General features: G+C 46.6%; 1 protein-coding gene across 1 annotated transcript in view; it reads left to right on the forward strand.

The window, feature by feature from the left end:
- The window catches only part of sdccag8 (SHH signaling and ciliogenesis regulator sdccag8), a 40053-nt gene that overhangs the window by 4688 nt on the left and 20006 nt on the right, over window positions 1-15359 (forward strand). Inside the window, exons 13-14 of the mRNA XM_079280731.1 lie at window positions 118-260; window positions 14334-14461. Coding sequence (XP_079136857.1) covers window positions 118-260; window positions 14334-14461 — 271 coding nt within the window. The remainder of the gene's footprint in view (window positions 1-117; window positions 261-14333; window positions 14462-15359) is intronic.

The raw sequence follows: 15359 nt of genomic DNA on the forward strand, positions 1-15359 counted from the left end.
CCTTTACGTTGAAGGTGTTGTCAGCCTTAAATGTTTTGTTTGTCTGCGGACATAAGGTGGGTTGTTTTGAAAGATTTACTCGCCTCTCCCTTCTCCCCTTCCATCTCTGCGGGACAGGAAGTGGAAAGGCTGAGCTCCGAGCTGGTTGGCTGTCGGCAGCATCTGGAGGTGGTCCAAAAGGACGGGAGCCAATGGCAGGCCGAAGCCCTGAGCCTCGCAGAACAGCTGGCAAATGCCCAGCGCCAACTGCACCTCACCAGGTAGTACCTAATCCTATTATACGTGCCACCACACACATTCACACTCATACACACACACACATACACACAGCACTCCCCTCTGCCCAGCTCCTGCTCAGTCCAGTCCAGTTCAGACCAGCACACCAACTGTACCGCACCAGGTAACAGCTAATCCTATTATACCAACCACACACACACATAAACACACATGCGCGCTGCTGTGCAATGGTCCCGGTACCAACTGGACCTCACCAGGTCACCTCTAATCCTGTTAAGCATGCCACAACATAATGCAATACACACACAAACACACGCACACATATATTTCTACACACGGACACACTGCCCACTCTGTGCCACCAGGCCAGTGCCCAGCCCAGCAACAGCTCCAGCAGAGCCAAAATGGCGCCTGAGCCTTCTTCTGTCCCTGACACACACACACACACACACACACACGTGCGGCTGATGGTCACTGGACAGCCTGGCCTCAGTGCCACCTGCCAGTGCCCTGCACCCGTTCTCACCACGGGCGCTACCGGCTCTCCTCCCTCTTGCCTCCGTCTTCTCTCTTTCTATCTGTTTCTGCATCTTTCTTTCCTAATTTGTTCCCTGGTTCCCTGTTTCACTTCCTCTGTTGTTCTTTTATCACCCCATCCTTCTTTACAGTCATCCATCTACCTTATCTACCTGCCGCTCTTTCGTCTTAATGTCCTCAGCTGTCATTCTTTGCCGTCCTTTTATAATTGAAATCCTCATGTTTTTTTTCTCTATCATCTTCTTTCTTATTATTATTTGATCCTCTCCTGTCCTCCTGCATTCCTCCCATTTCTTCTTCTTCCCTCTGTCCCTCCTGTCATCCGCTGGCTGCTGTTCCCTTCCACACCATCTACTGCCAGGGCCCATGCCAGCCCATGCCAGCCGCCCAGGGCACTCTCTCACCCCCGCTGCCCACAGCCGAGGTGTCTGAGATGGGCACAGATGTGGCGGTGGTGCCCTGTGGTGCTGGAGGCTGCGGGATGCAAGTTTGTGTAATCTATGAGTGTGTGTGTGTATTTGTGGTTGTGTGCCTGTCAGCTCGGTGGCGTGTGTGTGTGTGTGTGTGTGTGTGTCCACCGCAGCTCCCGGCTTGATCTGTGTTTAAGTGTGTTTGTCTGTCAGCTGGCCAGCGCTGCATGGCGGGCCGTCGTGTGTTTTAGGGATGAGGTAAGGAGCGTGCGCGTGTGTGCGTGCGTGTGTGTGTGTCTGTATTTCGCAGCCAGCTGTGGAGAATGACATGCATATTGATGTGGCAACATGATGACTTTGACCTGTACTAGAGGAGCCACTGGACTAAACCATTTTACTACCATCATGTGTGCGGGTGTATGTGCATGAGAGAGTTTATTGTTTTATCTATCCACAGATGCATACTAGATGTTTGACAGCTGTTGACTTGGCTGAGCATGTAGCCATTCAAATTCAATTTTGGTCATTAGCAGTTTAAGCCACTTCTGATACTGATTTAATAGGAATATCCATTCTCCTTAGTGGATCAGAAGCATGTTCACATTTAGTTTCACAAAATGAAATCTAAAGCCATGTTTAGAGCTTTTCAAAAGCAGTGTTGCACGCAGGTACAACAGTCATAAAACTACAAATCCCCACAGTGATTGATGAAGTTATAAAGCCTGTTCTGTACAGGAACATGTTATAAAGACCCTAAATATTCTCACAGGATTGTCGATCACAAACATCTACAGGCCTACATTTTTAAGGAGCAAATGTTACTTGAAGGTTGGGTTGAATGTCTGAAAGTGTTTTTGTGAAGTACTTATATACCATCAGTGCTGGTCAACCAAAAACGGTATGTTACCATCAGCATACTCTGTTATGACTTAAACTACAAAACAAGAACAGCATTAGATTGATACATGATGAAATACAGGCACTTCGTTACACTATTAGCCCAAAACCAAAGTGAATTATCCCATTTGACAAACTGGCACTTCATAAATGTTACTTGAATGCTCTGTTATGGTATTTCTGTAATCCTGAACATTCACACATTTACACCTGCCGTTGTAGAGAGGGGTTAGAGGCGTGATAATAGTAGCACAAACACGGGGAAAATGGCATCCAATTTACTTCAAAGGCATTCGTAATTATGTGAGCGATCACGAATAGATTGAGGGAGAGCTTGAAGCTCAGCATACTGTCTCAGCTCTACCACACACGGCCAATCGATGCGTGAAGCAGGAGCGAGTGGCCGTGTCAGAAAGCTACAGAAATTGTTGGATGCTGCTTCAAATTTCAGACAAAAGATGTGGGCGGAGGATCATTTAGACGATATTGGCTCATCCAACAAGCACTTCGGTTGAAGCGTACTGTTGCCTTCAGATAAAGCACATACATGAAAAAGACTTTTTTTTAGCTTTAAGGTTGCTACAGGTCAGCACTATGTCACGTTTGATGCTCATCGTTACACTTAGCATTGCGAATACCAAGACAGGAACTCTAGTTGTGCTGAGGACACACTGAGGATTTTAGTTTCTATTCTCCTCACTCACAGTTAAGCTGTCCAGCAGGCTTGTTTTTCCAAATGTTGTGTTTACTTAGAAGCCCTTTAAAGTCTTTCCATCCAGCCTTGTCTGTTGATATAACATCAGAGTTTTTAAAGATGGAGTTGTAAAATATCTTTGAGATATGTGCAATTTTTTTTTTTTCAAAACTGGACATTTTTGAAGCAGCGTAGAAACATGTATCAAATATGTAACATGTAACATGTATCAAACACAGATACACATCATGGACACACCTGCTGAGGTTTGGTCACAGCCTTTGTCCGTCCTCAGGATGCGTTTTTACTCTTTCATTTGAGCTTTTCTCTTTATTTTTCCCCTCACTTGTCATGTTCTCTATTGCTTTTTCTCACGCTGTTCCAAACGAATCAAATAAACCTCAAGCAGTTGTCTCCCTCCCCTCCCTCTGTCTCTCTCTTTCTGTCTGTCTGCAGGCCTTCTGGGGGTTATGCAGAGCGACGTGTAGTTAATTCGTAGTCGTGCCACTGTTGCCCCTCTCTTGTCTTTGTAGCTGCAGGGAGCTGGTTTGTGTGACTGTGTTTGTGTGAGATTCACAGTAGCGGGGCTGGAAGGCATTTGTACGACCAGCCTTGGAAGGCAGCTCTTTGATTCTCTCTCTGCAACTTGCTCGCTCCCCTCTTTCATTCTGTCCTCCTGTCGTGGCCCAAATGATCACAGCCCGCCTTCAAACAGGGGACCTGAAGCACAGACAGCCTCTGTTTGACGACTGATCGCCCCTCCTTCCTTTCTGATAATCACAAATGTATGCACGCATACACACACACACACATATTTGTTTGTACAACTGCATGCCTGCAAATGTGCACACTGATACGCACATCAGTCGCATCCACATGCCTGTACACACAGACTCGCACACATACAGATGCAGGCACGCATCCGAGGGTCCCATGGCGGCTGGTGCGCTGTGCTGCGCTCCAGGATTGGATCATCAGCCAGCTGTGAGTTGGACAGCCCAGGATCTGTCCTAATCCCAGCCACTCTGTTCACATCGCCTCACACACACACACACGCACACACACTCACACACACACACACTCCAGCCCCAGCCCAGCAGAGGGCTTTACTAAGTTTGTTTTGTTTGTTTGCTCCTGTCTTTCTTCACTTTATTTCTTCTTCTTCCTTGTCTCCATCCGGCCTTATCTCTCCCTGTGTTGTGATCACCGATCCCAGAGGTCTCAGTGAAAAACTGCCCAGCATAACTTCCCTGTCAACACGTGCCAGATAGGCATGAGTGTGGATGGATGTGCGTGTTTGCATAGTGTATCCATGGTTAGTTGGGACCTGTGTGCCTGCTTTGTGCTTTGGACGAATTGAACGACTGCGAGGTCTCAAATCTTCCACCGGTTTTGGTTATCCCCATAAAATCAAGCATCCATGTTCATGAGGGTGCTTGCTTAGAGCTGTAGATGGACGTGAAGCTGAAATTAGGCTACTTCAGTGACAACGTTTACTTGCTTTCACTTACTCACCTAGAACGCTTGACTATGGATTCCTGGACCAGGACATGACTATTCATATCATTTGATCTGCGGCTGAAGCTCACAGACACTTGGTTGCGGAAAGGCTGCTTCATCTGCGTCCCAGGGTTTTCACCTGCTCGTTGTTTCAGCTGTTTTTGTTGGTGTGTCAACGTGTTGTTGGTGGTTCTACTGCTTTTGTTCCCGAATCATTTGCTCTCAGGCAGGTTGTCTAATGGGAGGCTTTGACCCATGTCTGGTGGTTCTTCTTTTTGTTTTTTGATGAACAGTTTGTTCCCAAAGGATTAGTGAAACAAGGTATTGTCATAGCATTTTAAATAAATTATTTGAATTTGACCATATGTGGCACATACCCCCCCAAAAATGTGGTAGTTATATCACCTTTGAAAGCATTTAGCCTATTGTTTTAGAGAATGCTGGACAGACCCAGAATGAGGAAACTCTGAATGTTTGGCTGTGGATCCTGTCAGCAAAGTCTTCAACTTCCACATCTGAAAAAAAGAAAATAAATACAATTCCTTCATCTTGACAGAAGGTCATGGGTGTCTGCAGGGTGGACGGCAGAGATGGAGGAAGCTGTGAGCTGAAGAAGACCTTTTGGGCTTGGTCAGCCCAGAGGTCTGAAGCTTCTGTGGCCTTTGAAGCAAAACCTCAGGTGTGGATATGGGGAACTAAGACGCTTACATGACTCGGGGAAAAGATTCAGGGCATTGCCCAGAGTGTTCTTAGCAAGGAGAACTGCTGACCTTAACCAGGTGTCTTCCCTTTTTCCTCTGTTTTGTCCAACTGGGAACCAGAGCAAGTTCAGAACATGTTTGAGAGATGAATGATCTCTTCTGCCCTCGGACTGTATCGGCATATGTAGCACTCTTTCACCCGGTTAAGAGAGAAGAGTAAAGAGCAAAATGGAGCAAACACTTCTAGACCCATTGCTGTGATTCTTTACTCAAAGTTTCCCAAACTCTATCAAACATGTCACGCTGCTGCTCTCTCTCTCTCTCGCTCTCTCTCTACCTAAACCCAGTTCTTTCTTTTCTTTTCTTTTTTCCTCCTCCCCTCAGTTGTAGATCGTGATAGCAAGGCCTGGAAAGGCGGTGAACAGAACTGTGTGTGTGTGTGTGTGTGTGTGTGTGTGTGTGTGTGTGTGTGTAAGGGCGGAGAAGTGTAAATGAGGAAGGTGAGGCAGCAGATGCCGCGTCCCGCCAGAGGCTCGCTTTGAGCAGCGAGTGAAATCTGGGCGCGACAAAACTGCTGCAAACCAACTCGGCGGGAGGCCCTTGTCCAATCACGGCCCGGAATAAAAGGGCCGGGGCGCCACGCGGGCTGCAGTCGCTCAGGAGAGGTGGGGGCTGTAATGAACCCTCGAGCTCTGCCAGCGAGTGTACACACACACACACACACACACACGCGCACACGCACACGCACACACTTGAGCAAAGCATCTTTCCTCCTACCTGGCATTAGCCACGCCTAACCACTGTCACCACACACTCACACAACCTCTACAGCAACTATGCGCGTGACTGTGTGTGTGTGTGCGTGCAGGGTGCATGAAGTATCCTTGTGTGTGCACGTTGACTCGTTTGGGAGCGTGTGATTTGATGAGTGTGTGCACGCCTTTGTGCAAATGCTAAGTGTTGATACCTTTGGGCTACACCTGTGTCTGTGAAGTTTGATGTGTGTGTCTCTGTGTGACAGCAGCGGGGCAGTGCCAGGTATGAGGCTTGCAGTGTGTGTGTGTGTGTGTGTGTGTGTGTGTGTGTCTGTGTCTGTCTACGCGTCTGCGCGTGCTTGTCTGGTCGGCAGCCATGTTGTTGGGTAGCAGATGGCACCATGGTTGGCAGGGGAGGGGCTGCTTAGCACAACTAATCAGACAGTTACGGATAGGGCAGCTGGGAGGGCCGTTGGCCAGCCGTGTGTGTGTGTGTGTGCGTGTGCGTGTGTGTGTGCGTGTGTGCGTCACAGAGTGCCATGATGTTGACAGTGGTGGGCCCGGTGACGAGACCTTGCCGCGTTCTCCTCTCCTCGCTGTCGGAGTGCCCTCTCTGCCATCCTGCCTTCTCACCTCTCGCTCTCTCTCTCTCTCTCTTCTGCACTCTCACTGTCTCTCTCGCTCAATCTGTTGAGACCTACTTCGTCTTTTGTCTTTCTTTCACTTTCTTTGACTCTCCATCTCCTTTTGTGTCTCCCTCGGTCAGACCGTCTCACTGCTCTTACTCTGCTCCATCTTTCTTTCTCTGGTCTTTAGTTGTAAGTTCATCCGTGTTCAGTTACTTGATGTGACACAAATTAAAACAGAATGTGTTCTTTTGTCAAGCTGAGTACTAATAAGTGGAAACACAACACAGTTGAGTGAAATCGGCACTCTATCTTTTTTTAAAAACGTGGCCTCTTGAGCAGCAACACTACTGATTGAGCAGAATATAAGGATAGGGCGGCTCGGTCACGCGTCTTGTTTTTGTTCCTGCGTAAATGTGGTGATAAATATGATAATAGGATATCTGTGCATCGACTTGTGTACTCGCCCGATACCCGATTCAGCATTTTAGGCTCTATTGGTGTCATTTCTGATAATGGTAACTCTTATTCCCACATGCAGGCCAGCTGGTAAAAGCAGATAGAGTTGTCTTTATCTCTCCACTGCTCCTTCCATCCGTAATCCTTCTGTTTCTTGCAGAAGATAAATGATACCATGAGCCCTGTAAGCATGCCTCGCTAACTCTAACTATGGAATTGCATGAACTTATTTGCACTAGAAATATCGCAACGGTTAAACTATAGATGCTCTAAATTCAGCAGTGGAAAATCACACACCATAAGTACCAGTATTATTAAGAAGAGGAGTAATCCGTCCATCCTGCGGGGCTGGGAATGGCTCGAATAGACAGATCGCTGACTGGGAGACCTCAGGCAAGATGGAGGCAAATCTGTCAGCTACAACTGTTGTCACCCCAGCCAAGTGTGCCCTGGGACACTGGCCTACATACAGACACTACTGCTGGAGGACAGAGACCTAAAGGGAGAGCACCAGCCCTCCATCCACCATACCCTCTTCACCTCACTTATGCTCATCTTTCTTTTTTTTAAATCTGTAATGTGGAGTACATATGTAAACCCACCACTTCAAACTATGCATACCTTGAAATACACTCAAAGTATGGGTGTAACGGTACACAGAAGTTACGTTTGAGTTCATGCCCGGGTTTAGGGTCAGTGTTAGGCTGTACAGCTGAAAGGCATCTCTTGCTATGGAATTGAAAATACCAAAATACATAAAATAGTAAAAAATAGAACTTCACATGAGTGCTTCAATAAGGCTATACTTGCACATCTGGGTGATGCCGTCAAACGTACGTTACCACGTTTGATGTGTTTCCATTCACACACCTTACAACGGTGGAGAATCACCTGCACACCACAGTCGTCTTCTACACGACTCTCTCCTCGCCACAGTGTGACTGACTCACGCTTCTTGTGCTTACCTCAGCATATGTTGCCAACCGTGTACGGCTAAAAGTTTCCAAGCAGAACTTGCACCTGTGAACGTGCATCAATCCACACACCGTGTATTCTGCCTTCACCTTACCGTGACCCACGTACCGTGGGTCTCTGTGTGTGTGTGTGTGTGTCAGTCAGTCAGTCAGTCATCTGGTCAACCTTGTGCCTTCACACACCCCTGCTGTGAAGGTCGCACCATCAGTGACTCTACACGGTGCCCACTGCCCAGTAGGCACAGCTTTCATCCAACATGACAGAACCTCCCGCTGCTCTTCTTTTGACCATATTTCTCTTTTACCTCTGTCCTAATAATGGGAGAAGACAGCAAGATGCTCCCTCAAATTCCTCTACCTGTACTGGATTACCTTCAGTTATCAAAATAATGCTTTATTTGAAATCGATCAAAGCTGCTCCATAATTACGCTAAATTGAGGTTGTATGACATCTGAAAGAAACCTCCCAAAAACAAATATGGCGGACAGAATTCAAGTGTTTTTTTTGAATGGCTGTCATATGCATGTATTCTCAAATAATGCATTGCAAAGTGAATGTTTATTTTGTTTTGTTTGCTTAAGAAATCCTAAAATGAAAGATAATCCACATAGGTTGTATTTTTTTGTTTTTGTCACATAAAATACTTCAAAAGGCATGAAAGAGAAGAGGACATATGGAAGTTGTGGGGAGGACAGTGTTCAGGAGAATACATGGGAAGTTTTCAATGTGTGTGGATGGCATGGAGGAGGCAAAAGGGGAGCAGAGGAGGAAAGCAGTGAGGCTGGCGATGGTGTGTGTATAAAGGCGGAGACCGGATGGGCTCAATCCCCCCCTACAGTTCCTTCTCCAGCCTCAGTCCCCCCCACTGAGTTAAAAAAAAAAAAAGCCTGTCTTTGTTTTCCAGCTCAATGGCCGCCTCTCTAGGCATCTGATCTGCTAGCCCAGGAGCGAGGGGAGGAGGAGAAGTGAGGAAAAGAGGCGAGTTAGTAAGATGATAATAGAGGAGTTCACTGAAGATAACTTGGGTGGGTAATGAGAGAGAGATGGCACATGTTACTTCCTGCCAGTTGCCCTGAAGCTCATATCTGGGTGGAAGGGGTGAGGAGCGTTTGAACGACATCGGGTCTCAGGTGTGAAGTGGATTCCAGCACAGGTGGATTGAGCTCACACCGGAGAGAACACTCCATGTGGCACAAACCTTCAGTTTGCACACCTTTCTCTCTCACTGCTCTATATATTTTTTCTCCTCATAAACATTCTGTCATCGCTCTTTTTTTCGTCTTAAGAAACATATCAATTATATATGTAGACTTGTAAACACTTATTTATTTTCCTCTTTTTCCTTCTATAATCCTACAAATATGTTATTACATTATACATTCACACTGCAACATTCATATAACATGTACTGTATACTTTCTCAAATGTCTAATGAGAAATAAGTTAACTGGTTCCCTGATTGAAATAATGAATTCCAGCCGATCATTTACCTTCGCAGCTGAGATTGATTCGACCCTCAGCCCTGCCGCATATGTTGTCCACAACTATTTCTGTAGAGTCCTGGGTTTCCTGGGTTGGGTCAGTATGGGAGCATATTGTACGTATGCTGTGTGTTTATTTTTAAAATCACAGATGCCTGCGCTGCCGGTCCGCCCTTCCTGTGTTAAGACCATCAGTCGCCTGTGCCAATTAAGACTTTTAAACTTCTCTCGCTCTGCTTTGTAAGCAGATAGATGATGACAGAGGCCAATCGGCAGCTAATTACTGGAATTGTTGTTTTTTTCCTCCTCTGAGGGAATGTGTGCTGCAACAGCAAATGTTTGTTTCTGTGAGGGTCGTGCATTCGTAGCATGTCTGTGTGAACACGCATGTATTTATTCATGGGGTGAAATATGTTCAGATGTGCATATTTTAAGAGAGTTATTGTCCATACTTATGCACGTGTGTCTGAAGGGGAAGGCACATTTATTTTTTGTGTTAATTTAACAGTTGCAGGTTTTTTTTTTTTTTTTTTTTCCGGGCTCGATTGGCTCGCCGCTGACCTTGGTGGCAGTGGGGGGGCTTCAGCGCTCCTTGAAGAAGAAAAGAGGCTTGGGCTGCCCGCTGTAAACAAAGTTGACTTGCAGACAGATGGATTGAATGACAGAGAGGCTAACTGAGCCAGGAACGGGCCTGGCAGAGGGAGGGGAGGGAGGGGGAGAGAGACAGAGAGAGAGAGAGAGAGGGAAAGACAGAGATAAAGGGGGGAGGGGGTAGAGAAGAGGTGGCCAACAGGAGAGGAGGTGTGAACAGGTGCAGGGCCGCTGAAGGAAGAACCAGCAGATGGAGAGAGACACAGCCAGTTTAGTTACAGGAAAAATAAAGGGTGGGAGGGAGGAGAGAGAGATGGAAACAGCAGAAAAAAATGATCGGAGCAGAGATGAGAACGCTGTGGACGGATGGATGGACGGATAGATGGGCTGGGCACAGAGGAGAGGAGCGGCGAGGCTGCATCAGGCCGCCTCTGTGTTTGACGTGTTGGTTTCATAAAGTGGCGCAGCAAGGAGAGGAGTGTCAGAAAATGATGTGGGAGCAGAGTGATCGACTTGCATCACCCCGAGGTTTAATAAAAATGTGCTACAACACATTGAGGTGCGTGTGAGAGAAGATCGTGTGACGCGGTCTGCCACACGAAAACAATTCAGATGTTTATTGTACGCCGCATCAATGATACGCAGCGCAGCGAATGTTCAATATGTCACTTAATTTTCTCTGCGGTGCACTCGGCCTTTGTTGGCAGTGTCGGGTAGACGGACCTACACAAGGCCTCTGTCTCACCATCTCTCAGCCGCACACATAAACAAGCCCACTCACACATTAGAAGGAATCATCGCTGTAGTTCTGCGTATCAAACTGTTGAATATTAACGCAGTCTGATTGATGCAGTCTATCATGAATAGCTGTGGATCTGCTGGAATTCCTCCACAAGAAATGAATCATCACGAGTGTCACCGGTTTTGAGCAGTTGAGCAAATAGTTAACAGTTGTAATTTAATCGAACAGCATCAGTGCATTTAAGTAAATCACGATCAAGTCTCATCACATATTTATTTGAGCTGCAGGTGCCTCAGTTTAAATGATGGATTTCAAAGGAAATGTAATCGTTTAAAATCTAGGTTCATGTTTAAAGGTATTTCGGAGATTATACATTTCTTATTTTTGTTGATACTGTATCATCGATCTAGTTAAGATATGACAAGTAATCCACAAATCTGTCATCTGTTAAAACCACAATCTTTTTTTAAATTTTTGATAATATATCGGATCAGGAAATTTGCCATAAGTACAGCTATTTATCCAGATGTCCTCTGTGACAGAAGTAGTTTCACTTTATCTCGTCTTCCTCTTGATTTCCTATCTCGTCCTCAACGATTCGCACGATTCGCTTGTTGGATCGTTCTCTTCAGTTTTCCATTAGTCTTCATGTATATTATTTTGTTTCTTGGTTATTTTAAATTATAACAACATATATTCTTTTGTAAATTACATTCACACAGATCTTTCTATATTATTTGTGTGTGTTCATGTCATGTGTGATTCCACTTTGTGTGTATGTGTCCGGGTGATATTGTGTTTATTGGGAGGGAGTATCGTCTATTTCACTTTAGTCCAAACAGCGGTCAGTGGTGTCTGGCGTTGGCGAGTGTCTCCAATTCCTCCAAGTCCACCGTCTGACTCCAATTTGTGCTCGTTCTCTGATAAACCGCGGCATTTGGTGGTTCTGGCGTGGAATGCCGGCTGCACCATGGGGTGCTGCAAACTCTGTGCTTGGTCAGGCCCTGGCACCCCACATCTAATGGGCAACAGCTTGAATAGTGCCCACTTAGGCAGGCCGCGCAGACTGGGCCCCCTCGTCTTCCTCGCTGCTCCAGCCAGCTAGCCAGCCAGCCACCGCCTCTGCCACCTCCCACTTACCCAGCAGCCACTGTACCTGGCCGCAGCCCCAGAGCTATTCCAGCCTACCTTAGGCCCCTGGCCCATGCCGCCCTCGCCATACTTATCAAGCTGTCCTCCAGTGCATCAGGCCAGGCATATACAAACAGGCCCAGCTATCCGCTAACTGAACATTCAGTCTATTGCCTCCTAGGCCCAAACAAGAGTTCCTGCCACAGGCAGCAACCCAGAGCCCATTCACCAATTAGCTGGAAGGCAGATTATTGTCCAGGGAGAATTATCCAGCTCCAGCCCCACATATCCAGCCTCTGCTCTACCCGCCGCCCTGAACGCTTGCTCCAGGGCTTGGCTCTCCACTGACATCTCTCCTTTGCTTTCTCTTTTTTATGCTTTCATTTGACAGTGCTCATCAGCAGCCATTTTGTGACAGCAGTTTGCAAGTAAACGTGTTGCTTTGGATTGGGGATACAAAATGGCGCAAAAGAGCCTCATAACTTCGCCCGACTTCCCAGCTTTGATTTGATCCTCAACGAGGCTTTCAGGCTCTGGCCACAAGGATCCGAACCCTCAGGACTTACTTATTGAACTGAACTTGGAACCATTGACCCTCCTCGTTGTTGAATTTATACATTACATTGGTTGTGGTTGTCCCCAGAGATGAAGGCCCGGAGTCTGCTCTGTTGCGCACAACTTTCTTAGTTTGTTGGTTCAGTAGATCAGCAAAATCAAACGGATGCCAAATGTGTAGCTCTCTGTGCTTTTGCCTTTCTGTCTTGTTTTCCATCGCTCTCCTCTTCCTCACCACCACTCTATTGCTGACTGCTGGAACTTTCTGGCGGCCTGTCTGATGCTAATTGGTGGGTAAACAGGTCTGGTGTGACTCCCCCCGCACCCCCGCACCCCCGCACCCCACCCAAAATGCACACAAACACACTCACACACACACACAGGCATACGCAAATACACACGGCCCCCTGGAACCTTTTGCAGGACCAAATGGCTGGCAACGCCTGCCCGCCATCTCCCGCTGAGCCCTGGTGTGCGCTTTGGTGGCTCAGGCTGCTGTTCAAGCCCAGCGGGGGTTCATTCACTCTCACACACACACGCACACACTCATACGAGAACAGACACACACAGTCTCCTTGTGTCCCCTGCACACCCGCCACCCGCTTTCACACCCCAGACAGCAGGACAGCAGGAGAACACACACACACACGAAGGAACAGACAGACGCGGTCACTTTAGAGATGCAGGCCAAGCGCTGTAGGGGAGAAAAGTTTTCACTTAAACTGGAGAATTCTCTCTTCATTAGCGCCTTTGGACTTCAGGAAGAGTTCTGTTTATTTGTTCGGTTTTTTTTTTTCCTGTCTTTGTAGTTTTTCTTTTCTCTCCTTTTGTCTTTGCCTCTGTTGTTTGGTTACATTTGGACTTAGCCGAGTTAGAAAGTTTGGTTCAAACGGTAGTAAAATGCAGCGTTGTTCAAAAGCCACTTTAGTTTGCGTCTTACCTGCACCATTTTGATGATGAGACGAACGAACGGGGAGATTAGAGCTACTTGATCACTACTAAATGCGTCATGCTAGCCAGCATCCCTGTCGTACTACGAAGTCAGACAGTTATTCTTAAGTAGACCTCGTGTAAGTAGCCTCTTGTAAAAATAAGATGCGATTGATCAGCTGATGTTACGTAGCTGTATCGTCACGTGTGTGTTCGGCAAACTGGAAACTGAATGATATTGACACAAGTTGCACAGGACATTCAGAGGATGACGGGCAGCTCAAGCAAAGTAATATCTCAGGGCAGAGCAGTCTAGTCTTTTTATACTCTTGCAAAGGAGTCTGAAGTGGACCGTTGTGTTTATGCGAGTGTTGGTGTTTCGTACAGCTGCAGTATCACTCGGGGGTCCTCAAGCCGTCAGTGGTCTGACGCTTTTAGCCTTCTAGCCTCTTGTGTTTTCTGACATTCTCCTTTCTGTACTTTCTCCTGTTTGTACTCTCCTCCTGTTTTCTCTCTCACCTCTCTGTCTATCTCTTAGTCCTTTTTTTTTTTTACATTATTGATCTACTTCACACATCAAAAACCTTTTTTGTATCTTTTACCAGAAAAAGAAATGATGGAATTTATTAAAAATGCATTAATCAATCGGTTGTTGATCCTAACTGATGTATTCTATGTCGTCTAATCTAGTATGCAGTTTGTTTTTAATGTAACAGGCACAATCTCTGATCCTAAAGTAAACTAAGAGCAGCCCGACCACCAAAAACACTGCTGTGTGTGATATAATGCTGAACTTGATTGACACTTTTAGTGGAACAAGCCTATGTTTTAGTCACAGTCAGTTAAAATACACATCAAATACGAAACATTCAGTACCACTTAAATGTACCTGGTAGAATAAATGATGTTTAAGACCGACGTTGTAGCCTACAGTGTTGACACGCTCAACCACAAGTACATCCTCTCAATCACAGACTGAACATTTAGTGTCTCTGCTTGGATGAACACTGGTTTTAAACACACTGTAGGTAGCCATGTTATGTGATTTAAATGATGTATTTAATGAACTGTTGAGAAATTTCACAGTTTAACACCCCGGTCCTCTTCCCCAGACAGGACAGAGAGAGTTCAGAGCGGGCTCATGAGGAGGAAATGGCGTCTGCGACCCTTTCAGCGCGGGAACGAGAGAGAGAGCTGGCTTCGCTGCTGGAGCAGACGGAGGATCAACACCAGCAGAGAGGTGAGCGCTTCCACCTTCAGGGCTGTTGCTGGTCTTGGCTGCACTGTCTCCTTCTTACCTCTCTGTCTTAATCTAATTTAGAGACTTGTCTGGATGGTGTGTCCGCGACAATGCACGCAACATTGGGGCTGCTAGCTGTCCCAGTCGGGTGATCCGAGGACATTTGCCTGTTTTGTGCGAAACCTGCGGTTGGAGATACATTATAAATTGAACCTGTGCATCGGCTGTCGTTGCAGCTGGGCTGCAATACTTCAACCACAGCACCCCTGCATGCAAGGCACTAATCTTGTCGGTTAACTGTTAATGATCAAAAAAAATCAAAAGAGAGAGAGAAGAGTGTGTTCGCAGAAGGATCATTGTTGCATTCCTTCTGCAGCTATGCAGAATTTATAGAAAAGGAGATATAAGCAAAAGTATGATTGAAAATGAAATAATTCTCAAGTGAATTTTACTGTCAGTGCTGGTATCCATTGGCCCGCCACTAGATTGGCAGGGGATTGTGTCTGACAGATGTGATGGAGCCAAATCAGGTGGACATTGGGGGGTCAGACTCCCCAAGTGGGCTGCATTAAATGCTTTTCATTAGAGAGCCACACACACACTTGAGAACATCTCAACGCGGCTGCACAGCAGCAAGTCCTCACATTTGCTATTTCACTAGGTTTACTGTGGGCCACTGTGGTACACGGGCTTGTTAGTTGTCTTACACAGAGGGGAGTGTGATGGGGGGGGGGGGGTAAAGCAGAACTAAACAGGATGGAGCACTCTGAGTTAAATTTTCAGAACCACAAGGAGCCAAACATGAGAGTTAATCAGGGTCAGTTACAGAATCGCAGCCCTTGAGCTGGGAGCCTCTCAGTCTCTTCCTCAAGGACACTACAGCAGGGTGGATCTTAGC

The sequence above is a fragment of the Melanostigma gelatinosum genome (genome assembly GCF_949748355.1).
Source record: "Melanostigma gelatinosum genome assembly, chromosome: 12".
NCBI lineage: Eukaryota > Metazoa > Chordata > Actinopteri > Perciformes > Zoarcidae > Melanostigma > Melanostigma gelatinosum.